Consider the following 26,264-nt stretch of genomic DNA (forward strand, 5'->3'; position numbering starts at 1 on the left):
TGCATATTCTTTAGGGCATCCTAAGGGGTGTGCGGCCATCATGTGTCCGATCCGGATGTTGGGTTCGGGACGTGACACTATGAATCAAGCATCCAAGGAGCTGAAACTTATGCTCAAAGCACTCTTCCAAGAGGACATCAAAGAAGCACATTTTATTATGACCGTCAAGCCTTGTCTCTCTAACTTGTACTGCAATCATTCTATGAAGGATTACACCCAATGTCACTGCAAGCTTTTCCAAATCCAGAAATTTCTTCCATATTCTGTTCATTAGTCCCAAAACAATGGAAACGACCACCTATTACAAGTTTACAACCCTTCAGCAATGTCGGATACCTTACATTTTTCAGCTTCAACAAACCTGAACCCATGGCTCTTAATCGTGCTTCCATTATTTGAAACTAAATAAAGCCATTAGCATTCATGTAGTTTTACTACATAGCCTTTGGGACCATCAAAAATCATAATTTTGGTTCAATTTATCTAAAATGATGCTTCCTAAAGTTTCGAACTACTAAGAAAAAAAAGATATAATTTAGTTTGACAATTGAAAATTTGTTAAATATTCATAAGTCTTCAAGCTAGAGAAAAAAGTTACTTGTACGGTTGTACCCATCTTGGAATATATCACCCATATTAATGTCATGCCAATGTAGTTTTTGTGAGAGAATTTCTCAACTGATCTTCATTCTTCGTGATCACAAATGAAGTCCTTAGCTTCTTACTCTCGAATGTATATGCAACAAATGAAGCCAACATCTATTAGTTCCACTTGCTCTTGAGACATTGAATTAGTTGCAATGATAATAGTTGCTTAACTATATAAAAACTCCATGATCAAGATTTGTTGTAGTGGTACCTTATTGTTACTGTACAAATGCCTAGTTTAATACAGTATAGTCTTATACCAACATGGGGTCGGAGACCCTTTTCTCATGCCTAGCCATGGAATCACCCGAAACCAAGTGATACATGTGGATACCACACAAAACCAGACAAAACTGGTCAGTTCCACTTGACATAAGCATGTTCTGTCATTGTTCCATACCAAACTTGGTGTATGGTATGGTACGGCCAGAATAGGATGGTATGCATCGATACGAGGAACCATGTCTATAATTGACTTTGAACCATAAATCACACAATTACTATATGGATTATCAACCACTATTTGTTTCTATAAGCGAATCATTTCTATGTAATTTTCATTTGCATTTTACTCAGCTAGCATGTTCTATTTTTCATTGAAAGTGGGAGATTCCTTCCTACATATTAATCATATCATTATTAGATCCAACGGAAACCTCATCTAATCAAAACTGAAATAACAATCACAAATAACTAGGGCTGAAAATAGATCGAATACGAATCAGATACCAGTATATCTATATATTCATATTTGTTTTACCTGACAAATACAAATACGGATATGGACATTAATTGGATGCAAAAATTCATGTCCATATTTGTTTTAAACCGATACAAATACAAATTGGATACTGAAAATATGTATACAAACACAGATATAAGTTGAATAATCAAACTTTATGACTACTGAATCAAGTTAATACCATGTTAATATAGTTATATATTTTTCTTAAAAATTAATGAACATTACATAAAATTAAATAGGATTACAAGTAGAATCAGATATTCGGATACCAATCAAATAGTTGTCCAGCCATAACCCTTTTTCTTTGATGGATATGGATACAGATACAGATATTTGTCGGATCCTCAAATTTGTGTATATTCAAATAGATTCAGATATAAAAATAGATCCAGACGAATAATATCCCATCCACTTTCACCCCTAGAAATAACATGTGGGTTGTGTTTATATTTTGTAACCTTTATTGGGAGCATAAGATACCTAAATTCCCTCGTACTCTTAGACAATGAGAAGTTCTATATTCAATTACTAGAAGCAGATGAAAGTGTAGGAGCAAATTCAGGGATGGGTGCCAGATAGTAGATCTTTTAAATTTTTCTCTTTGGATAAGGAAGCAGTTGAAGGGATGTGCTTTCAGGAGATTCAGTGCAGCACCATAACTGGAATGTTCCTGTTACTAAGGTTCTATAAGAACATATAGATTAACTTGCCACACAAATTGCAAAGGTGATGTTAGGAAAACAAAAATATTGAGTTAAAGCCTCTGTCCTAGCTTGATTTAGCACCTAAGATCCTGGATTCAATGCCCCTCAATAGTCCGGTTACACGGCATAGAAGACTGAGAAATGAAGACATACAAAAAGAATTACCATTAAGACAGAACCTGATCAACAAAAACATACCTAATAGTTTATAGTGGTCTATCATACCACTCTATACCACCCGGTATGGGGTGTACCATACCGTACCAGTATGGTATCTCATACCATACCGACACTTGGCATGCTACCTTGTACTATATTGAATCGTGTACCAACACTATAATAGGATGGTTCCAGTACGGGGTCCGGTATCGCGATGGCAAACCTTAATTTATAAATATATAACAAAATAATTGACATCCAAACACAAGATGCATTCCAATTAATATCATGTAAACAAAATGTTTAAATAATAGCATAATAACAAAAACATTGAAACAAATCAAAAAATTAAGTAGCCCCATTAAAGTTGATTGTTGATGCCCAACACAGGTCTTGTAATTTTTTAAGTTTCTGAATGAACTTGTCCAGTTCAAATGACAGTTATTTTTAGAAAGACCAGTTTAAGGTGCTTCAAATTTAAAGAACATGATAATGATTTTACCAAATATACCAGGAAAGAAAAAGAACTTACTGACAAAAGTGGTTCTCGGAATGCCAACATAAGAACAAAACAAGAACGAACAGGAATATCTTGTGACATCACTGCCAATTCTGGAGATGATGACACATCTGAAATGATCATCAGTGGAGGTGCATCAGAGTATTAAATATGGATTTTTATCAACAAAGTCATATCATATTGCATCACATAGAACAAAATGCTAGATCAAGGAATAAAGTCAAGGTCTTCATTTAGTAAGTGGACAAAGGGTTAAGGGATGGAGTCCATTTCCCTTTCCTTTTCTTCTTCTTCCTTTTGTTTGGATTAAATATGGTTACCTATGTCACATGTTGTAAAGAACCAATTAAATGAATTAATAACATCCATAATGAAGGACTTAGTGCACTCCGACACAAACATAATACAAAATAACAGACCTAGGTCTATTCAGCAAAGATGATTCTTACGGATCCTACTTTGGCATTGATTCCTCCAAAATGCTGAATTCAAAAATAGAAATTGGATTTTATTTCTTGAGACCACTTAAACTATCCAGGTTTTCTTTCCCATCCTCTTTTGACACCTCTCAAATTGAGTCATGGCCCCTAGTGGATGAAGCCACCTATGGCATATATTGTGCGTTTCAAATGATTCGCACAGTTTTGTTGGTCCTTCTCTTAAGCTTTCATCATCATGCAGCCCTATTCATTCTATTTAATTGTCAAATATTTCTCAATGTTCAATTATGCCCATGTCTTATACTGCCATCAAACATTATAAGCATATGGTATAGCTGGTTTTCTGTTTTATTTGTGAAACTATGCTCAAGTTTTAATAGCAACTGACCATAAAATGAACTCTTCATATTAAAGAATATACATAAGATGGAATAGCTTGTGTACTTACTACTTAGTAACATGTCCTTGTGTTAAGAGATTGCACTTATCACCAAAAGCAATCAAATGTAAATCCTAATGCTCGGTTTAGTTAATCTCTGACTCAGTATTAGAATCTATTCTTCTATGACTCAAATCCTTATATTCTGCATTATTAAATTATTCAAACATCAAATCTCATTGTACTTGTCCAAGTCTCCCACATTTAATGGACCCAACGAAAAAGAAGTCAAAGTATCCAATGGTCACATATTTCCTTGGGAACCATCTTATGAGATGCCATCCTACTGTAAATGACAAATATCAGTCAGATGTTTTCCTAGTTCAGGTCGAAAATTGATTGAAGGTTGGTCTTATAGTAACAGAAAGTGATAGATTATCCTAACAGAAGGGTAATTTGAACTTTAAAGATGTATAGTATGAGGATTATAGAAAGCCAACAAACCAAGAGGTGGAGGTCTTCCAGTTACCCCAGTAAATCTTGGTGAAGTTACATTTTTGTCTGAGGCCACTACACCATCAAACCGGCCTAGATTTTCCCCATCTAAACCAGTCAACGACCATATACTTCTATCCTGAAGCCAATTGATTTTGCCAACAGTGATGCCAAACTTGGCCTCCACTCCTGAAAAGAAAAACACAACCAGAAATAGACATTACATGGAATCTATTCTCAGAGACCAGAAAATAGTCATTAAGCTCCAAAGCTGACCAGGTTCGTGACATAGTGCTTTGCATATTGAGTTCATGCCTGGAACACCCACATATTTCTTAGTTAGCCCTTCCTGAAAGATTAAAATACATAAATGGTGATACATTGTGTATATGCAACACTAGCGAATGAATGTAGGAACATTGTGTAAATACAACACTAGGAGATGAATGTATGTACAGGTAAGTTCATCTGTCTAAAAGAACTTGCCAGATTGCTCCATGAATTGATACAAAATATTGTAGTGCTCTTTTATAAAGAATTTAATTATAAGCATGCATTGACGCATTCAACAGAAGAAGAAAAAAATAATGTAATGAACAGCTGCATGCTGTCTAAGCCTCCTTTACGGTAGCAATTGCCAAGAATTTGTTCACTTTTTCAGTTGAATTTATAAGTCATCCCATCTTTATGTCCTGCATTTCTGAAAGAAGAGACAGAAGCAGATGACACACACATTATTTTTCACTAGGGTATCACCACCACCTTCTCTCTATTTACCAATAATGGGTATACAGGTGCATCAGTATGGTATACAAACACCAACACAGATGAGCTGCACCATGAATTGATTAATAGAAACATTTCTCCAATCAACTACAACCTTGGTCCTGAACAAAAGGCAATTGCTTTATAGTCCTTCCAGGGCAGTTCATATGACCCATAGATTGGACAACTAACAGAAAAAAGCACATCTATATCAATATAAAACTAATCCAGTAGCTGTCGTCCACTTTGATAATTTATAACTCCTCGTTTAACTCTCGCTCTCCAAAGCTTCACACCCTCTTTGGAAACTACCCATGCCTCTGTTTTCTATTTATTTGTTTAACACAAGGCTATTCATCAACTGGGTTGTGAAAATGTAGGAAACCCAAGTTGGCACATCTATGCATATTGGGCTGTCAGGCCAGGCTGTACAAGCCACATGAGAAGTTAGACACAAATGCTGATAAGTGGCCAAATTACTGGTTATCCTGAAGTTCTAACAGTTCAGCTTTTCAGCTTTACATTCCAATAATATTTGGTGCAGGCTAGGCATGCCAATTTTCTTGAAAATGACAACCTTAGAGAATTATCCTGCTTGCTTTTTTTGAGCAAATTACGACCAGCTTATGTTCTCATTTCAGAAGAATTGATGATGATCCCATCACTTGCCATTTTTAATGATAATGTAGCAGAAGAGACAACTACATAGGCATAATCTGATTGGCCATGAAGGAAGAGTTGATCTACAGGATAGAAAGAAAGTCTGTAATCTAGTTTCCTTTGTGTATTTCTATGTGTTGGAATTTGTTAAACTACATTGAAGAACGAAAACTTCTACCTTTAAATGGATTTATCTATAAAACCAAACTGGAATCAAAGGTTAGGGTGGAGAAAGGCTAGGTTTGCTGATATTAGATTTACCCAAAATGAAGGCACCGATCACCAAGAGGTTTCCATCAGGCATCTATGAACAACTCTTTGATTATAGTTGTGGCAGCAGTGGCTCATTATCTCACACAGGTTCACCAAATGTGCGAGAAATTTTTAATTCTCAATAGAGATTTGAAACAACCTTTAAATTCTGTTTAGATAGAAAAGATCCATACTATATGAAAGTTAAGAAAGTGAATACATTTAAAGCAATCCCCTCATCAATGGTGTATCAAGTTTAATAACATCATCACTTCTTATGGTTTAAAAGATAAAATTGTTGAACGCTGCTATGTTCCTTACAATTAGTGAACATAGATTTCTCCCATGATATGGACAATATCCTACTTGCTAGCAACGATTTGAGTTTACTGAGGTAAACTAAGCAGTTATCTCATGTCAGTGGCAGAGATAGGCCTCAGGAAAAAGAATGCATCATCTCAAAGGGCCTAATGTTAGCAAAATTTTAGAGAGATTCATCATGGAGGATTGCAAACAAAGTCTTGAACCCATCATCAAAAGAAACAAGCTAAGCATGACATAATCTCCAAAAGATAAAGTTGAAAGGAGATGCAAGTAAACATACCCCTATTGCATCCGGATGGTTGGGAGTAAAATGAATGCCCAAATTTGGACTGAACCAGAAAATGCATTTGTTATTGGAGTTTTAGAAAGATTTCATAGTAGCATGGCGTGGATGTCTAAACAACTGCAACAAACATGTTTGATACCTCCAACTTCAAGGAACTCAAGTTTACATGATTACATATGCTTCATCTTATCTTCTACAGGCAACTGAACATACAGATTTTGACTGCGGAATGTCTAAATAGCAGGAACTTAATATCAGGCTGTATCTTCTAACTAGCTGGTAGAACCATTTCATGGAGCATGAAGCAAAATACAATAGATGCAAAAAGTGCGTGAAGACACGTCCAAGCAATTCATCATCCGTTGCCTAAATTACTGTAAATCAGCTAGGCTAGGAGACCTTCAAGTGTGTTTGGACAAGGCTAGAGAGAAAAGCATGCCTCCATTAACTTTTGATCAAGCAATGTAACTTTTGAAGGCCATTACTTCCTCAAAGTGCTGTCAATTTTTGATATTTGAGGTCAAAAAAGAGAAAAGTAAAAGAAGGCCCTTGTAATTCTGACAAGAACTTTGTCGAAGGTTTTGTGAAAATAAAGAGGAAAAAAACTTGATTTCAACTTGCCCACAAAAACTCATTCTAGTTTCTTTATCCTAGTTGTTCAAACTCAAATTGAGCAGATTAAGGATTCTCTCTCTGGTCAGATCGACATGAGATTACATGCTTACATATAGTCAGTCCGATCTTCCAGAGGTGATAGAATATATGGGTTCCAACCATGTCTATATAGAATGTCCAGGTAGTAAGAAGTCAATGCCATGCTATGTTGTCTGACCAGCTGGTGGAGCAATCTTGAGAGGTACAAAGCAAAAGACAGAAGTTGCTTCTAACCATAAAGCTGAGTTAGTTGCGTCGTATAAGGCTTCCAAACATGCAGTTTGCTAGAGGAACTTCATCATGAAATTACAGGTCATGAACTCTATCTCAAGACTACCAGGATGTTTTGGCATAATTCATTTAAATGCAACTTCCTCAGTCATACAATACCAAGACAACTAATGGTAACAAGATGAAGAATGTTGATAAAGGGAACTGCAATGAGCACAAAGTGTTATAATTTAGAAAATGACTCAGGAATTTGGAACAAGTTGGCTTGAAGTGATAAAGTAAGCCCAGTGCACCTTTAAGTAGTTTGTACTGATGGATTAGAGAAACAACGATAAATGATCCCTAAGTTCTTGGTCTCCTAGAATGCTGGTAAGATAAGCCTCTGAATCCCTATTATCCTCATGTGTCCAACAAGATTGATCTATTGAGAAATATTAGACACCAGCCCACATCACTGTCCATTCTGTAGTGGGGTCTGAAGAATCTTATCATCAACAATCATTTTCAAGTTTCTGTTGCAATGAATTTCTTCAAGGTTTGATGTCGGATCTCATGAGTCAAGGTATGGTCCCACATTTGGATCCTATACCACGCCTTATACAGTATGTTCATGCCTTACAATTCCCTGAAGAAAAATCTTGAAATTGATACATATTAAGTTTTGCACACGTACCTTCTCAAAATCAAGGAACTTGCCAGTGTTTCTGTCAAATGACCCAAAAGTCTCCTTCCACTCGGCGACAAGGCCCCGTGATTCCCATGGGCCGACAAGACTCATTACTTCGTCATGATTCACAGTAAAATATGGAGCACCATGGTCAAAAAAGAGTACTCTCCCATCTTCCATGGTTTCTCTACAAAATTTGCAAATGGAACTTCAAAACATGCCAAAATGAGTGAAAAAAACACTTAGTTTGCTTGTCCTCATCCATTTTGTTAAGCATTGTAGTCTGAAATGCAGAATAACAAGAACCAAATGCCAATCACTTCCTTCTTCCTTTTTTTTTTTTACTTTTTCTTAAAACTAAAAATAACCCATTCATCAGTTAAAACTACGTTCCAATGCATAAAAAAGGAAGAAAAAGATCCCCAACTCCGAAGAACAGCATCCAATCTGAATGCATCTGAGAGATAGCATTTCGAACAAGACATGAATTAATAAATGGGATTTAAGCAAACGACACAAACTTTCCTAAAGCTTTTTATTATTTCAAGGTCAGGAAAAACCACGGATTAAACGAATATTTTATATAATTAAGAGAGGACATGAAGTGGAAAAGGAAGCGAACCTCCTTTGAGACATCCTCCCACCGGCTCCTCTCCCTGATTCAAAAACAGTGACGGAAACTCCTCTGCCGGCCAGAAGAGACGCGCACACCGCCCCGGAAACTGGCAAGCATCCATCGATCGACACCCCGTGTATTGCATCAAATCAAGATTGAATCACAAAAAAAGTAAACAAGATTTATATCAAAAAATAGTTGGAACCGAAGGAATTACTTCCGCTGCCTATGACGGCTATACTCGAAGTGCTTTTCATGGTGAGTGCAGAGAGAGGAGATGGCGCGAAGAGAGAGAGAAGCGGGAAGGGGCGTACATGGGCTGCCATTTGATATGTGTAGTCCCGAGGAGAATTAAGACGGTGAGGTTACCGATAGCGTGGATAGGCGGCGAACGGGCGAAGGATGAGCACAGCACAGTACTCCAGCCCAACGGGAGCGGTGACCGTAACTACTGATCCGAAGCGAGCGCGGAACGGGCGGCGGACGACCGCGACGGACGTGTCCATTTTGGCAGCGTCCAACGTGTTAACGGTGACAGCAATTCCATCTGAATGAAGCAGATTTCCGATTAAAATTCGGAATAAATATGAATTGTAGAAGAAAATATTCGAAATAAATTTGAATTAAAAATTATATCCATCTCAAATCTGATTTAATATAATTTTAATATATATATTTTTTTAAAATTATAATAATTTTATATTATTTACATGCATCGATCCGATTCAATCCAATTTTTTTTATCAAATCAATCCATATCTCTACTTGATTCAATCCAAATTGAAGACAATACAAGATAATTATAGATATAATATTTTTGCTTACGAGATGAACATAAATATAGACTAATTCGGTCCATACTGGACCAGTTAATTAACAGCTTGCCAATTTAGTTTTCTTCGAAACATTTGGTTGATAGAAATTCATTTCTTATTAAGATACAACAAAAAATTTATTCAAAAATCTATATTTTATTGAATGAATATTTTTTTGAATAGTATTTATATTGAAAAATATATTGAAAGATAATTTTAAAATTTGTTATCCATATTTTTTTGGTATTTCTAATTTTTTAGATATTATAATATTATAATATTATATTATATTATATAATAATATAATATAAATATATTATACTAATAATATATTATAGTATAATAATAAATTATATTATAATAACTTATTATATTATAATGTAATAACAATATATTATATTATAATAATATAATATATTATAAAATAATATTATATTATATAGGCCCAGAGGTATTTTAGTAACAACATAAATATATTATTTTTTCAATTAATGAGAAAATAACTTATTCATCTCATAGATAGATAAGATTATCCTTCTATGTCATGTATAAATTTTAACTATAGAAAAATAACTTATCCGCCAAGAGCAACATAGAAATATGAGCAAATTGGTCGATAAAAAAATTTGTTAATTTTTTTATGATATTTATCTATCAAAGAATGAATGCCTAAGATTTTGATGTGATCTTGCCAAGGTGTGCAAAGAGAACCAAACTAATCATGTTTTCCCCCTCCTTCATTTCAGGCCTCCACCATCGCTTGGTTTCTCTTGATGATGGCCCTGGCCCCGATTAGAACATTACGTTACCACCAAGACGAAATTCTTTGTACACCACTTGCGGTATAGAAAATCTGATATGAAGCGTACCGCATTATCTGATTGATTCATATAGTGCTCTCGTAGCATAACTGATGGATGTCGCTTCGTATCAAACTGAACGTTTGAAGGCTTAAAAAAATAAAAGCAGTGTATTATTTCATCACCGAATACATTTAATGCACATCATAATTTGCTTTTTGAATTAAACATAACCAAAATGCATGTTTCCTCCAAAATGAAGTATCTTTACTATTTTAAAGTCTGGATGGATATTACGAATGCCGTTCTTTTTTCTCTCTTTTTCTTCATTTTGTTGAGCTTCTAGCTCAGTGTCTGGATGTCCAATAATATATCCAACCATTAGAAAGTAAAATATCATCTGTAGATCCTTTATTACCATCTTTTTATAGTTCCTATTTATTACAGCAGCTCCTTTAGTAGGCTCAAATAGAATTCTTTTTTTAGTTCTGAATACAACTTGTCATATAAATTTTTTCGAAAAATTATATAATAAGTCAAGATGTCATAATTTTTATCATAGCTAAAATACCTTCTGAAGATAGTTTTGACAATATCATGATATCGTAGATTAAAATTATGATATTATAAATTAATATTATAATATTTTATAAATAAAATAACTTTTAAATATATTTTTTAATATTTTTATGACATCCTGGATCAAAATTATGATATTTTATGTTAAAATTATGATATCCTGTAGATAAAATACTTCTCAAAAATAGTTTTGATGATATTTTGACATTCTAAATCAAAATTATGATATTTTAAATTAACATTATGACATTCAAAAAATAAAACACATCAAAATTAAAATTTTTTAATAATTTTATGATATCCTAGATCAAAATTATGATATTCTATGTTAAAATTATGATATCCTCTAGATAAAATATCTTCTAAAAATAGTTTTGACATTATTATAACATCTTAAGTTAGAATTATAATATTCTAGATTAATATTATGACATTCTATAGGTCAAACATCTCAAAATTTATATTTTTTATTAATTTTATGATATCCTAGGTTAAAATTATCATATTGTATATTAAAATAATAGAGAGTTGGAAGAAGAGATGTGCAACCTGAAGGATTCACATTCACAGATGAATCTAAAGTGCGCAAGCTAAATAGATCTATTTATGAACTGAAGTAAGCCTCTCGAAGTTGGAACATGTGTTTCGATAAGACGACCAAAATGTATGGTTTCGTTAAGAATAAAGAAGAGCCTTGCATCTATAAATGGACTAATGGTTCTATAGTCATTTTTCTTATATTGTATGTAGATGACATACTCTTAATGAAAAATGGCATCCTGACTTTACAGAGTGTAAAGCCACGGCTATCATCACAGTTCTCCATAAAAAATTTGAGAAAAGCATCCTACATCCTAGAAATGAAGATCTATAAAGATAGATCTAAAAAATTGCTTGGGTTATCCAAATCCACGTACATCGATACCATACTGAAACGATTCAGCATGAAAAATTTCAAGAAAGACTATCTATCGATAGGCCAAAAAATTACTCTCTTTAAAAAGGATTATCCGATAACTCCTCAAGAGAGAGCATATGAGTAGAATCCTATATGCCTCGACAGTAAGATCTATTATATACGTTATGATATGTACGAGGTTGGATGTGACCTACTCACTAGAGATAGTGAGTAGATATCAGTCTGATCCAGATGAAAATTATTGAAAAGTTGTAAAGATAATTCTTAAGTATTTAAAAAATGCTAAAGATCAATGGTTAATCTATAGAGATACTGACTTTAAACTTATGGAATATACTAATTCTAGTTTTCAGTCAGATTTTGATGACAGTAAAAGTGTGTCTGGCTACATATTCACTTTATTTGGTAGAGTGACCAGTTGGAAGAGTTTCAAGCAGCATACAGTAACTGATTCAGTATGTGAAGCAGAATACATTACGATATCCGATGCTGCCAAGAAAGTTGTTTGGTTGAGGAAGTTCATTTGTGAACTTAGAGTGGTTTCCTCAGTTGAAGGTCCAGTTCTACAATATTATGACAGTACTGGAGCCATCGCTCAAGCTAATAAACCCAAGTCCCATTAGAGAACCAAACATATTCTGCAATGCTATCACCTAGTCCGTGAGATCATCGATTGGGATGACGTCGAGCTGCTAAAAATTGATGGAAAGAAAAATCTGGTTGACCTCTTCACTAAAGCTCTTAGGATCAAAAACTTCGATGATCATAAGTGAAAGATGAGTATTAGATACAGTCCTGATTGATTTTAATCCAAACGAAAGTTATTAAAAAATATGTCTTAAAATCAATTGTCTAATCTATAGATAATTGAGCTCTTTGTAATTTGTATATGAATTATTAATGAACAAAAGTTATTTTTGATAAGTTCATCATAAAAGTGCATCTTTCTTTGAATTCTTGTATTATGATGAAATCCTTAGAACTATGATATAATCGATAAAGAAAGATTTATCGAATAGTTCTTAAACTTATTCATGACCAAATAATATGTTATTAACAAGAACAATAATGTTTATCGAGTATAAATCGTTATATGCTATATAGATTGATTATCCTCTAAACCAAAGAGTGTGGAGACACTGGCATGACATACAGATGAGATGTAAGAGTACATCATCACTAAATAGTGATTCATCAACGAAGCACTCTACTATCAAGAGCAGCTCACAAAGGATATAGGTATAAGTATCTCTCCGACCTGAGATCACCACGGTAACTTGTAAGTAACTCACTATGCTTTGATGCTAGACTACCTGTATTTCTAATACGGTGACAAAAGGCTACTGGATACAGTCAAGTACTTATGAAGTCGGTGTGTAAATCAAGATGGAATCGATCCCTTCGGATTATAGGAGTTAATACATCACTATATTTTAATTTAGTAAAATCTTGATCAGGATAATTCATATGATGGATTTGAAAGATTGAAATACAATATGGATGACTATTCAGGTTGACAATTAAATTCTAAGTCATTTTGAGTATTAGGATCAAAGGGATGAATTATGTGGTAACCATATACCGAAATTCTTGAATATTACTTTGTAATTATTTGACCTATCCGGACATTGGGTATCATTGCTAGATGGTCACTTCGATTAGTATAGAAAGAAGTTCCTATGCTATCGGCTTAGTATTCGAACCTATAGAGTTGTGCACAAAAGTCAAATAATGTAGAAAAGAATTAATCAGATATTTATGTATTCAATTTGAAAGTATGAGACTTGATTGAATATGTGGATTAACTTAATTAAAAATTAAGTTATAGGTCATATAGATTTAAACACTGACTATGTTCAGCTAGCACTGCACATGAGGTGCAAGTTTGATTCCAGAGATGAAATTGATCGAATCAATGTTCCAAGCAATTATGAGAGATTGGATCGAGTCTTAATTATCTTAGATCAGATCTAATTTAATTGGATCTAATTTTATTAAGATTTAATTGAGTTAATTGTCCAAATTAGACTTAGGATCAGCAGATTTTTCGATTTTGGTTCGAATTGGATTCGAATTGAACTCAAATCTGAATCAAATCTGATTTGATCCACTTAACCCCATTTTTCTAATGTTCTCTCACCATATGGGCTGACCAAGATGGAGAGGGGTCCCCTTTGAGCGTGCGGCATGAAGAGAGAGGCGCAAGTTGGCACCTCTCCTACTTTGCGTAGAAATCCTTATTGTTTAGAGAGTGTGGATTTGATTCAAACATGGAGAGTTCTATTCCTAACCCTTCAAGGTATTTGATTTGATCTAAAACCTCTTGCCTATTTAAGGAGAGGTGTGGAGAAGAGAGAAACTAATCAAGCATTGGGCTAAGCGTGAGACTTCCTCCCTTGGGCGTCCCCTTCTCCTTGGCGTGCTCCCCTAGGCGTCTCTCTCCTCTTGGCATCCTCCCTCCCCTTGTGGTGTAGCATGTGGACTTCTCCAAGCTTTGAGATCAGATCTCAAGGCTTCTTCTCCTTCCTCTCTGAAGAAGGTCTTCATCTCTCTCTCCTTGACGTGCGTGTAAAGTAGAGGATCTGCGCATCCAGATCTCGCGAAACAAATCAACTAAGGAACTTTTTTACCTTAATATTCTTTATACTGCGTATTAAGGTGAGATTTCATAAATATTATAAAAAAATTTAATTACTAATATATTCTTCCTTCCTGATATCCAATGCGATCGGACAAAATTTTTCTTAACAATAAAGTATATTCATGGCCTTAACATTTAGTTGGGTCATTTTCTTATCATGCTTAATCAATGTTTTAGGGGTATATGCGCCATCTATTATAATCTTTCATAACTAATAATCATGTGCTTGTATGAAGATTTTTATCCTAGCTTTCTAATAGGTATAATTAGAACCATTAAAAAATAGAGATCTATCTATAGAATATCCTTCATTAAATAAGAATTCTATTTGGGTTGCCATGATCTTTAACTCTAGACTACTAGGTCAACAACTAATGATTGAGCATCTGCTCTGATACCACTTGTTGTCCAGAGATAGCAATCCAAGAGGGGGATGAATTAGGTTCTTATAAAATTTTAATCAATTTAAGCTCTAAGGCAATTATGTGCTTCTAGTTAAACCAATTTAAATAGATGTGATGTGTATGATTCAAGTAACAGTGTATTCAAAATATATGTATGATGCTTTGTAAGGATTTAAAGCTAAGCTAAATAAGTAAAGCAAAAAATAAAGCCACAATATAAACATACAAAAATTTATAGTGATTCGGTATAACCCGCACCTACATCCACTCTCTAAGCTCTCTTTGAAAATTTTACTATAATCTTTCTGATTACAGTGTATTTATTTTTTCTGGACTCACAAACAAATCTAATTGATTTTTCGAGATCACCAACTACAACCTTATATCGATAATTTTTTAGGCTCTCTGTCAATCCAGTTGATTTTTCGGGCTCACCATCCAAAATAATACAATGTCTAATTCTGAGCTTGGACGGGCCTTAACCCCAAGTTTTTTTTCTCCAAAAAATATATATAAAGAAAATAAAAATATAAGATAAGATTACAGCACAAAATAAAAACTAAAATAGAAGTCTTTTGAAGCGCGGAGAAGGAGTTAAATGATTGATCTTTTGAAGCTTTGTCTTCTCTTCTTTGAAGCTTGAGAAGATGTAGAAATGATGAAAATGAATGCTCTTGAAAGCCCACTGAAAGCTATGCTCAAATCTCTCTCTTTTTTCTTTCTTTTTGGATACTTAATATTCCTCACAAAAATAAAAGATTCTCTCTTTAAATCCACTTAATCTTACTTTCTAAATGATTCTTTAACTTTTTATAACCTTGGAAGTGGTTGGAGAATGAGTTTTAACCATTGGAGCCTTTAAAATAGCCGTTAGGAACAAAAACTAGTCGTTGGAGAAGTACAGAAAAATTAGCTGTTATGCTTGTCCCGTGTCAGGAGTCGACTCATTTTCACTTCGAGTCGACACATTTTTTACTACGAGTTAGCTCGTCTGCCCCATGAGTCAGCTTATGGATTGTACTCAAAAATTTTGCTTTCTATTTTTCTGAGAGAGAGTCGACTTCTATTGTTCATGAGTCAACTCGAGCTCGTGCCACTTGATACCAAAGTATCGGAGTCGACTCAAAATCTTTCATCTTTATTCTTTTCATATTTTTGCCTATTAAATTTAAATTTCTCAACCTTAGTACTTCCAAATAATATTTTCTTCTTTCAAATTTATTTTCTTCATAGTGAACCATCCAAACTTGTGAGAACTTGTTCTTTTAAGTCCTATGGCTTGACATCTTGAAAGAATTTTTTTCATAGATAATTTTTTCATTGTAAGCACCTGAAAAAATTTACATCCATCTTTGAAATATATGATTAGTACCATAATCACTCAAAATTTTAAAATTATCAAAATCAATTATAGAGTCAACAATCTCTCTCTTTTTGATGATGATAAAATTTTTGAATATATACGTAATAAAAATAAATAATATGTTTCAATGCATTTTGTTAATATGCATAATGAAGTAATAGATTAAACATATGAATGCACACTTCATGAATGTTCTCAATTAGTCTTTGATTCATTGCACATATTTCACATACTCTTTTCAAATTAATGTCTCAATTCAAATCAATGAGTACAATGAGTATTAAGGCTTCATTCTAAACGTTAAATTATTGAGTTTTTTAAGCATTAATCTTTTAAGCATATACTCAACATTTCTCTCTTCCTTTTTGACAGCATCAAAAAGTTTATAAAAATGATCAAAAAATTTCATCAAAATCAACAAGTTATAAGAATGTATCAAAATGAGAGGTGCATCAAAATCAAAATATTAATTCACATAAATCATCTCTCTTTTAAAAGTTGTCTTTTGATTCAAAATAAGTTTAAAATATTTCTTTCTTCTTAAAATTAGCTTGAATTTAGAAACTTAAAAGCTGTCTCCCTTTTTGAATAAATTTGACTTTATAATCAGATTTTCAATTAAGTAAGTAATTACTTTGAGCTTGTAAAGGGAATAGAACTTTTCAAAAGACTTGAGCAGTGAAATCAAGCATAGCATTTATTTTATTATTCATTCTTTTTTTTTTTAATAAAAATCCTACATCCATTCTTGAAATACATAATTAGTATCATAATCACTCAAAATTTTGGAATCATTAAAATCAATTATAGGGTCAACAACAAAGATGGAGTCCTCCAACTGATGCTGATTCAGGCTCCGACCAACCTCCAGATCGAAATCTCACCGACCATCAAGTCGAGAACTCACTAGCCACAAAGGGCAAGATCCAACATCCACCTTGAAGCGGATCCATTCAGGCAGCACTTTGGCTACATGCTGACCCCAGTGCATCAACCTGTTGAGTCATATGGGCAATCAGTTGGAATCTTCCCATTGACTCCTAAAACGTGACCACGTCATCCACAACTAACAATCCAGTTAGTGGGTGGGCTCCCTATCTTGATATCATATGGCTTCAAATATAACAAACTCTGACATCTCTCCATATATAAAGGTAATAAGGAGATCTCCAAAAGATATGACACTCAATGCCTCACTAAATCGGCATTCTCTTCCTCTCTTGATTGTGCTCAAAGCTCCCATTGATTTAAGTATCGAAGGGTCCTCCACTGGAGCACCCCCCCTCCATCGTAAGTGGACTTTTTTTGTAGGTCTTCCATGGCATCCTGGCATCCTGATCGACACACCTCCACCACCACATTAACTCACCTCAAAACCTTAATGCAATAACTACCACATCATTTTCATGAATGATTTCAATTATTATATTTGGTTTTATCCATTGAAATAAAAATTTGATGTACTTTCTTGCCTCTATTGCTTTAAAATTCTTAATAAAAAAAAATCTTTTCTACATCGATCAAATTCTTTCAAAGTGTTGGGCAAGAGAATTAATTCAAGGCTCATTCAAAATCTTTCTTGATGATTTCGATAAGGCCTCTCATATTTCTTATCCTCATATGTCTGAGCAAAATGGCATTGTTGAGAGAAAGCATTGCCACATAACTAAAAATGGGTCTTGCTCTTCTTTTCAAGCACACATGCCAACAAAATATTTCTTATCAATCCTTTGGCACATGGGCTATCCCAACCTAGAGAGGTTGGATAGCTCATCAAGCTTTTGGCTCGAGGGTCGATAAGATGAGTTGTGAAATAGCTCATCCGATAAATAGAGGCCATCAGGAAGCTTCCCTAAGAACTTTTTGGCCATAAAGGCTTTGCAAGTCAGGGTTGTTAGATAGCTCAATCGATAAAAGGGTGTGTAGGCCACTAGGAAGTTCCTCGAAGAACTTCCTAGCTATGTAGGCTTTGTACACTACAAAAATTCATTGGTCAGGTTAGTAAAATAGCTTATCTAATGGGCAGAGGTGTAGGCCCTAGGAAAGTTTCTCCGTGAACTTCCTAGCCATGCAAACTTTGTAGACCATGAGGGTTCTTTAGTTGGGATGGTCAGATAACTCATCCAACCTCTTACACTAGAGAGTATCTTTATCGGTAATCATTTCGGGATGCATCCAATTTTTTTGCTTGCTTGGGAGCTAGGTACCCAGTCTGAAATACTTTTAATAATTTCTTGTAAGAAGAAAAGAGTTATTGATAAGTTAAGTATATAACACAGTTAGAGGTTGACCGAATTCCATATCCAAAGAATGGGAGTCTCCTCTAAATGCTTTAGATAGGAGGTTGCAAGGTGTCTTGGATATCTTTACGGCCCTTCCTAATTCAGTACGAGCTTGCCCTATTTCGCTAGTTGAGCTACCTCAATCTTCTTGAGCACCAGATCTCCAAGTTAGAAGAATTTGGTTGCACTTAGAAATTGTAGTGCTGAGCTACTCGTTGTTATTATATAGCTATCTAGACTCGAGTTTGTTCCTTCATCTCTTCCAGAAGATTCAAGTTTGCTCGAAGGTCTTCTAGATACCTTTGTATGTCAAAGGAGGCTACTCGATGAGAGAGCAGACCAATTTTCATGATTACTGCTTCGATGAAGAAGGCAAGGCCAAAGGGAGTTTTCACAGTGGGAGTTCAATGGATGTTGTGGTATGCCCAAAATATTATGGAGCTCAATCCAAAATTCTTTCACTTGATCTAGCTGCATCTTCATGCCTTACAGAATAGTTCTATTAGTCACGTCAATCTCTCCATTAGCTTGGAGGTATCGACTAAGATGAGCTAGTGGTCAATATACAAGTTGGCACAAAACTTGATAAAGTGATCGATCAATATACAAGTTGGTACAAAACTTGATGAAGTGATCGATGGCTATGATTAGTAACTTCCTCTGTCCAGTTGCTTGTGAAAAATGGTCCATAAATGTCCACACCCCAATGGACAAAATGCCAAGAAGCACTAATCAGTATAAGCGATCAACTAATGCTGGATGTTTGCATATCATTGGCACTAGTTATACTTCTTCATAAAGTCAACTATTTCCTTCTAGATGCTTGGCTAGTAGTAGCTTATTGTAGAATCCTATAAGCTAAGATCCTGCCCTCCTGGTGATTTTTGTAGATTTCTTTATGAACTTTCTAAAGCGTATATTCAAACTCAGAAGGTCAGAGATACCAAAGGAGAGGTAGAGTGAATGATCTCTTATAGAGCTTCCTCTCTGTGTGTATAGCCTGATTTTTAATTCTTCATCTTCCCTTCTATCCTCAAGAAGTTTTTCATTTTAAAAGTAGTCAACAAGAGGGTCAATCCAACTTGGTTGAAAATTGGCTTGTAGAACTGGGGCCAATTCTTCCTCGATGTTCAGCTTGTTGATCACCTCTAAGTAGGTCATCTTTTGTAGGTCATAGCATTCTAAGATAGCCAGCTTCAATAGCAAGTCGACTATGGCATTCTCGGACCTGGATATTTGTAGGACCTCAGACTCTTCGAAGGCCAAAGAGATGTTTTTCACCCTTTGAAGGTATTTAGCCCTGCTATAAACTCTAGTTTTGAAGTCTCCTCAGACTTATCCAATGACTAATTGGAAGTTGTTAAAATCTTTAAGGTGCCAGACTTCAAGTTCTTGGGCAAGCTTGAGGTCAATGAGAAAGGCCTTGTACTCGGTCTCATTGTTGAATATCTTAAAATCGAAATGAAAGGCAGACTCTACCACTACTCCATTAGGACTAGTGACAATCAACCTGGCTCCGCTTTTGTTTGGGTTGGAGGATGCATCAATATGGAGTGTCCCAAAGTCTTCTGATTTACTTTCCTCCAGCTTCATTCTAACCTTTACTTTCTCAAGAATTGTGTAGGCCACAAAGAAGTTGGCCAATGTTTGGGCTTTGATGACTGCTTAAGCTGATAGTGAATGTCAAACTCTTCGAGCTCGACCATCTCTTTGATTAGTCTCTCGATATATCGAGCTTTTATGGAACTTGCCTCAAGGGTTAACCGGTTAGTATAATGATGGAATGGGCCGAAGTGATGAAAGCATGCACCTTGTTCTCAATCTTAAGGTACATCATCTCAGTATCTTAGATGATTCAACTTGTATAGTAGATAAGCCTCTATACTTCATTCTCTTCTTAGATAAAAACTAAGCTAAGCACCAAGGGGAATACAGCTAAATGCGATAGAGCATTCCCTCAGACTTAGTTTGGTCATGAGTGGCAGCAAGCTAAGGTAGTTTAAGAGCTGGTAGAAGGTGATTTGACATTCTTTAGATCATTAAAAGTCCTTGATTTATCTCAATACTTTGAAAAAGGGCAGACATCTCTTTACCGATCTTGCCACGAATCTACTGAGCACCATGATGCGTCCTACTAGGTGCTATACCTCCTTCTTCATCCTCCAAATGTCATTTTGGGTACAATAAGAATCTTCTATAGGTTGTCTTCGATTCTATGCTACATCACCATGAACCAAGAAACTTTCCTAAGATAACTCCGAAGGCAATTTGCTCAGATTGAACTTTATATAGTATTTTCTCAGAGTTTAGAAAGTTTCCTCCAAGTTGGTCACATGATGCTCAACCTGTCTACTTTTGATCAGCATGTTATCTATGTACACCTCCATGTTATGGTTGATCTGATCTTGAAAATTTTATTGATAAGAAACTGGTAGATGGCTCATGCATTCTTCAAATTGAAGGACATGATTTTGTAGCAATATGGAATCTTGTCAGTAACCAAGGAGATTTGTTCTTCATCCTCGGATGCCATATAGATCTAATTATCATCCAAAGATATATCCATGAAGCTCAGCATTTGATGTCTCAACATGACATCTATGAACTGATCAATCTTTGACAATGAAAAACTATCTTTGAGATAGGTTTTGTTGAGATCTATAAAGTTGATCTGCACTCACCACTTCCCATTTACCTTTTCGACAAGGACGATGTTGCTTGGCCAATTAGAGTAGTCCACTTCATGGATAAAATCATCGATGAGGAGCTTGTCCACCTTTTCATCAATGAGATGCCATCTTTCTAGGGCGAAACTCTTCTTCTTTTATTGAATATGCTGGTGTGTTGGATCCACATTTAGCTTGTGAATAATGACGTCAAGGTTGATACCTAGCATGTCTGAAGCTGATCAGGCAAAGGCATTGGCATTAGCTAAAGAAAATCCAAAAGTAAAATTTAGATACTTCATCGAGTTGAGTTTTGATCTATACCATCCTATTTGGATTTGTTTAAACCAAGGACTAAGAGTAATTCTACAATCAATTCCCCACATTATTGCCTATATTCATCTTGAGTGCCAAAGCCTTCGATTGACAGTATCTCTATTGATTTCTTGCCATTAAGGATCATGATGTAGTACTATTGGGTGAGCGCTTGGTCATCTCAAACTTCTCCAATATAGTTGGTAGTTGAAAACCTCATAAGCAGATGGTAGGTGGAGACTACAACATGCAAGGTAATTAAGCTTGGCCATCTGGGTATTGCATTAAAGCCGAGAGGACCTTAACAATTAAGAAGTCAAGCATCATCATAGTCTACCTTGGTTCCTGTCCTACAATGATGGGAAGGATGATGATGCCTTTCATGGAGACTGGGTTTCTTGAAAATCCGATCAAAGGAGAGTTGGTCTTCTTCAAATGATCCTTAGGTAGGTTTATTTTACAAAAAGACATCATAAAATAAGACATCTTCTGAACTTTCATTATCAATTAAAATTTTTCTTACATCATAATTTGCAATTATAAGAAGAACTACAACAGCATCATCATGGAGAGTTCAAAAACTCTCGGCATCAGTATTTGAGAAAGTGATGATCTCATCTGATCTCTACATCTTTAGCATTGGACTTCTTATCTAAGCCACCCAAGCATAGGTTCTCCATGTGAACAAGCTTATTCTACCAGTCATTAGTCCACCCAAAATAGTATTGATAATATCCATAGTCAATCTATTGTCGATTTGAGGCTTGGGAGTAGACTGCTCCTAACTGACATCACCCTGATCGCATAGATGGTTGATGTTGCACCGAGGTATCCCCACTTGATAAAGGCCTCAATGTCATTCTTCGGCTAAACATAGTCCTCAAAATCATGCCCACAATCTCAATAGAACTGACAGAATTTGCTCGTGTCCTTACGGGCGGCTGACCTCATCTTCCGAGGCCGCTTAACATAGCTTTAGTTCTGAACATCTAAGCAGATTTACTCCCAAAAGTTGTTAAGAGGTGTGTACCCCTCGAACCTCCGACAAGGACTCCTTGATTGATGAGAATTCTTCTAATTTTTTTTGGACATTTTGTGAGGATCATCTAGGTTGTCCTGCCCGCTTATTCTTCTTTTGATGGCTTTCTCGCTACATAGATCTTCCATGGCCTCCTCAGCATTTATGTACTTGTTCACTCGGATCAAAAGATTGACTAGTTTTTCAAAAACCTCTTCTCCAAAAAGAAAATGAACCAACTTGTCTTCATCCCTCCCTTCATGGCTAACATTATGATTGAGTGGTTTAGGTTGCGAATCTTTAGAGTGGCCATGTTGAAGTATTTGATATAGTCTCAGAGAGACCCATTCTCCTCTGCTTGTTTGTGAAGAAAATACTGGAATCTTTTTGCTTCTTCTGACTGCTCTTGAAATAAGCAAAGAACATTCTATAAAACTACTAAAAAAAGTAGACGAAGCTCGACTAAAGCCAACATACCATATCTGAGCTGCCTTTTAAAGGGTGGCTAAGAAGGTTTTGCACATCATTGAGTCGATAGGTTCCTGGAGCATGAGATTTGAAGTTCTTCAAGTGGCCCAATGGGTCGATGGTGTTGTTGTAGGTCATAATTTGTGGCATCTTGAAGCAATGAGGAATAAGCACATTCATGATCTTCACAAAAAATGGAGGCTTGGTGGTGAACTCCATGTCATTCTCAAGCTTAGCCAAATGTTGCCACAAGGACTTAAAATGGCAGTCCATCTCCTCAAGCTTCTAGTTGAGATCGGCCTCACTCCTAGAAACACTCTCAAATTGACGAGGAGAGGAGTGGCTATATGTCGAGGCCTCATGAGATGATAAGCTAGAGGATCGGTATCTCTTGGCTCATCCAGGACTTCACAAATGAGAGTGTGGCTATGAGAGGCCCTCACTAGACTCAGAGGACAAGGGTGATGGCTTAATAGAGCCCACCTTGAACTCTGAAGAGGGGAGTGATGACTGCAAGGGGCTCTCCCTAGTCTCCAAGGGGGGAGGCAAGGGCTCTACCCCAAGCTCTATAAAGGAAAATGGTGGCTTGACTATGCTGGAACTCCACGATCATCCGACTCACGAGCCTATTATTGTTGCTGCTAGTTGATGGGAGGTTTTGGATGACCATAATCAGTGCCTAAATTTACTGCACAAACAGTTAAAACTTCTCAACATTGACCACTATACTGCCTGCGGCTTCGATGAAGATGGAGCTCCCTGTAGGCTCTATATAGAACCATCGAACTCTATAGGCATGTCTGGCTAGGCAATCGATGGTGCTGTTTGTATTCTTCGAAACTTCATGCATATGATTCATCTATCTACCATCTAACAAAACCTCTCCTAGTGGAATTAGGACTCTATTTATAGTATCAATCTATTGTTGCTGGAAACTAGTCCGACCACAATATCGAGTGGTTTGATCTACTGAAGGGCTTGGATGTACGGCTAAGCAAACTAGAGGGATAGGTTGGAGATCACAACGTGCCTCTGAAGAAATCGTGCAGTAGTCGCCAAGCTTGGATGGTGATCGCTACAACATGGGTTGCTTCTAAGATGAAGTTGATGGAAGGAGGCCCAATCTTTAAATAATCCTCTTATCGAAGAGTATCTTGTAGGAATCTCTTAATCTTTAAGTCAAACAGATTCTTACGGAATAATGATGTTATGAGAGAAATAGAGTAACAACATAGATGTATGAGACTCAAGAGCACTTACTTGAAGGATTCCTAAGAGTGATTTATATAGATGAGAATCGATATCCATCGATAAATCGATCATTGTTGGTAACTAATTGCTGGTCCCGAAGATCTCATCTGAGCATTCAGTCCGCACATCACATCCCACAATTATAGAAATCATTCATGAACGTAACCAAGCCTTCGCTAGCTGAGAACGGAGATTTTAAAATCTCCACATACCTTTGAGTCAGTCACATGATAGATTTTGATTGATCGTATGAAAGCTTTATAAAAATCATTCACGAACGTAATCAAACTGTCCCTAACTGAGAACGGAGATTTTAAAATCTCCATATAACTCTGAGTCAGTCACATGGTAGATTTTGATTGATCGAACGAAAACCCTATGACAAATTCTGATTGGTCGATCTGCCATTGATTCGAAGATATATCAAAAAGAAAAGCTATGGTTATAAGAAATTGAATCTCCCATCTCTAGATCAGAGGACAAGAGAAAGTGCCATCCAAGCTAAAGTTCACACGTAAATCTTAGATCTGTCTTATCCCTCTAATCGGGGTCCACAGAACCATATGTCAGATCTGTCTTATCCCTCTCTTCTTCGTCTTATGGTGGTCCGAAGAACCATCAATTCCAAACTTTACAGCTCCAAAAAAAAAGAAATTATCTACTTCTACCAAGTATCAGCTTTAGGATGGGAAACGTTCCACCACCATCCCACCATAACAACCAACCTAACTCTGTATCCAGATCTCACTTTCTTAACCCGCACCAAGAAGCAAAAAGTAGCAGACTCCACCGTGCAAACTTAACATCAGCAAATTTAGCAAGGTGACAAACTGAACGAAACTAGGAAAAACACCACACTTGATCAATGATTTAAGTAAAAGAAAGCCTGAGAAAGCCGTCACTACCAAAGCCCATGAAGCCGCTCCACCTGAGGAACAGTGGGCCCAGCATCCCCCAGGTATACCCAATCACAACTGAACCAACGGACCACATCAAACGAGGATCCCAACCAAAGGTGGGGCCCCTTTATTAAACCACACCACACCACACCACACCACACCACACCACACCAAACGGGTAGCACGCAACACAGCGGTCAGGAGTCACTCCCCACCGTCACTGCATCATCTTTTGCACCAAACTTTCCAAACAAAACATTAAAAAACGACACCATCAATTCCTGCTTCCCAAGCTTCCACCGGATGCCGAAACGCTGCGAAAGCGAGAGAGGCAGCACTTTATTCCGAGAGATACGCAGGAGTAAGCACGTGCACCTACACCAGTTTACCAAGAGACCCTCCACGAACGAGGAGGGCAACGCGCACGAGCTCGACAATTTCGTCAAAGCACAGGGGTAGTCTTGTGATTGCGGCTTGGGACGTGCCCCCGCCAACCCCGGCGATCGGCTGGCCGGGAAAGCCCCTCTTCTTGAACACCACCATCGCGGATCCGTTTACCGCTCGCGCTGCCACCACCTCCGAGAACCGCAACCAAGAGGCGACCGGCGCGGCCGCCTTCATCAGACCGTCCGGTCGGACCGGACCGGACAGGAACCAGAACACCGCACCGACGCGGCCGGGCAGGAGGACCCGCTCCATCTCTAAAATCACCCGGGCCGGCACCCGGGCCCGGTCCAGCGCCGCGGAGAAGGCGAAGTCGAAGGACGCCTCAGCGTAGGGGAGGCCGCAGCGGGCGGCAGATGGGGCTGCGACGGCTACGGTACGGAATCCCAGCCGCCGAGCGGCGGCAGCGGCGGCGCCAGAGCCCGGACCGACGCAGAGGGCGCGGCCACCGGGGGAGAGCCAGTTCCTCGCGATCAGCTCGTGGAAGGCCACGTCGAGGTCAGTGGAGTTCGCGAGAGGAGCGGGGAATTCCGAGAGGAAGGCGTCGCAGCAGCCGGCGCCGCCTTCGGTCCTGGCGGCGAGGTCGAGAAGCAGGAGGGTGGCCGCCACCAATGCGGCGGAGGCGGCGAGGATTTTGAGGACCAGGGATCTGGTTGGCCCCATTGCAAGCTCCAATAAAATAGCGTTTTTTGCGGGGAAAGAAGGCGTTTTTCCCTTACCGGACGGGAAGAAATTTGAGGAGATGGAAAGCCGGAGAGGAGGGAGGAGGGAGGTTTTAGCGAGTGCAGAATCTGGAGGAGGTGTGATTTCCACCCACGAGGAAACGGCGGTGCGTTTGCTGGAGTGGCAACCAGA

At 36.9% G+C, this 26,264-nt stretch overlaps 1 protein-coding gene across 1 annotated transcript; it reads right to left on the minus strand.

Annotated features, from left to right (window-relative positions):
- Positions 1-200: 200 nt before the first annotated feature.
- Positions 201-8,921, minus strand: LOC140855187 (uncharacterized). Its single transcript, XM_073251059.1, has 7 exons — positions 8,763-8,921; positions 8,552-8,651; positions 7,936-8,116; positions 4,367-4,439; positions 4,100-4,279; positions 2,789-2,886; positions 201-401 (listed from the first exon to the last, which is right to left on the minus strand). Exons 1-7 carry the CDS (start codon positions 8,869-8,871, stop codon positions 201-203), a joined length of 942 nt encoding a protein of 313 aa, XP_073107160.1. The 5' UTR covers positions 8,872-8,921.
- Between the last annotated feature and the right edge of the window lie 17,343 nt (positions 8,922-26,264).

Source organism: Elaeis guineensis, chromosome 2, assembly GCF_000442705.2.
Source record: "Elaeis guineensis isolate ETL-2024a chromosome 2, EG11, whole genome shotgun sequence".
NCBI lineage: Eukaryota > Viridiplantae > Streptophyta > Magnoliopsida > Arecales > Arecaceae > Elaeis > Elaeis guineensis.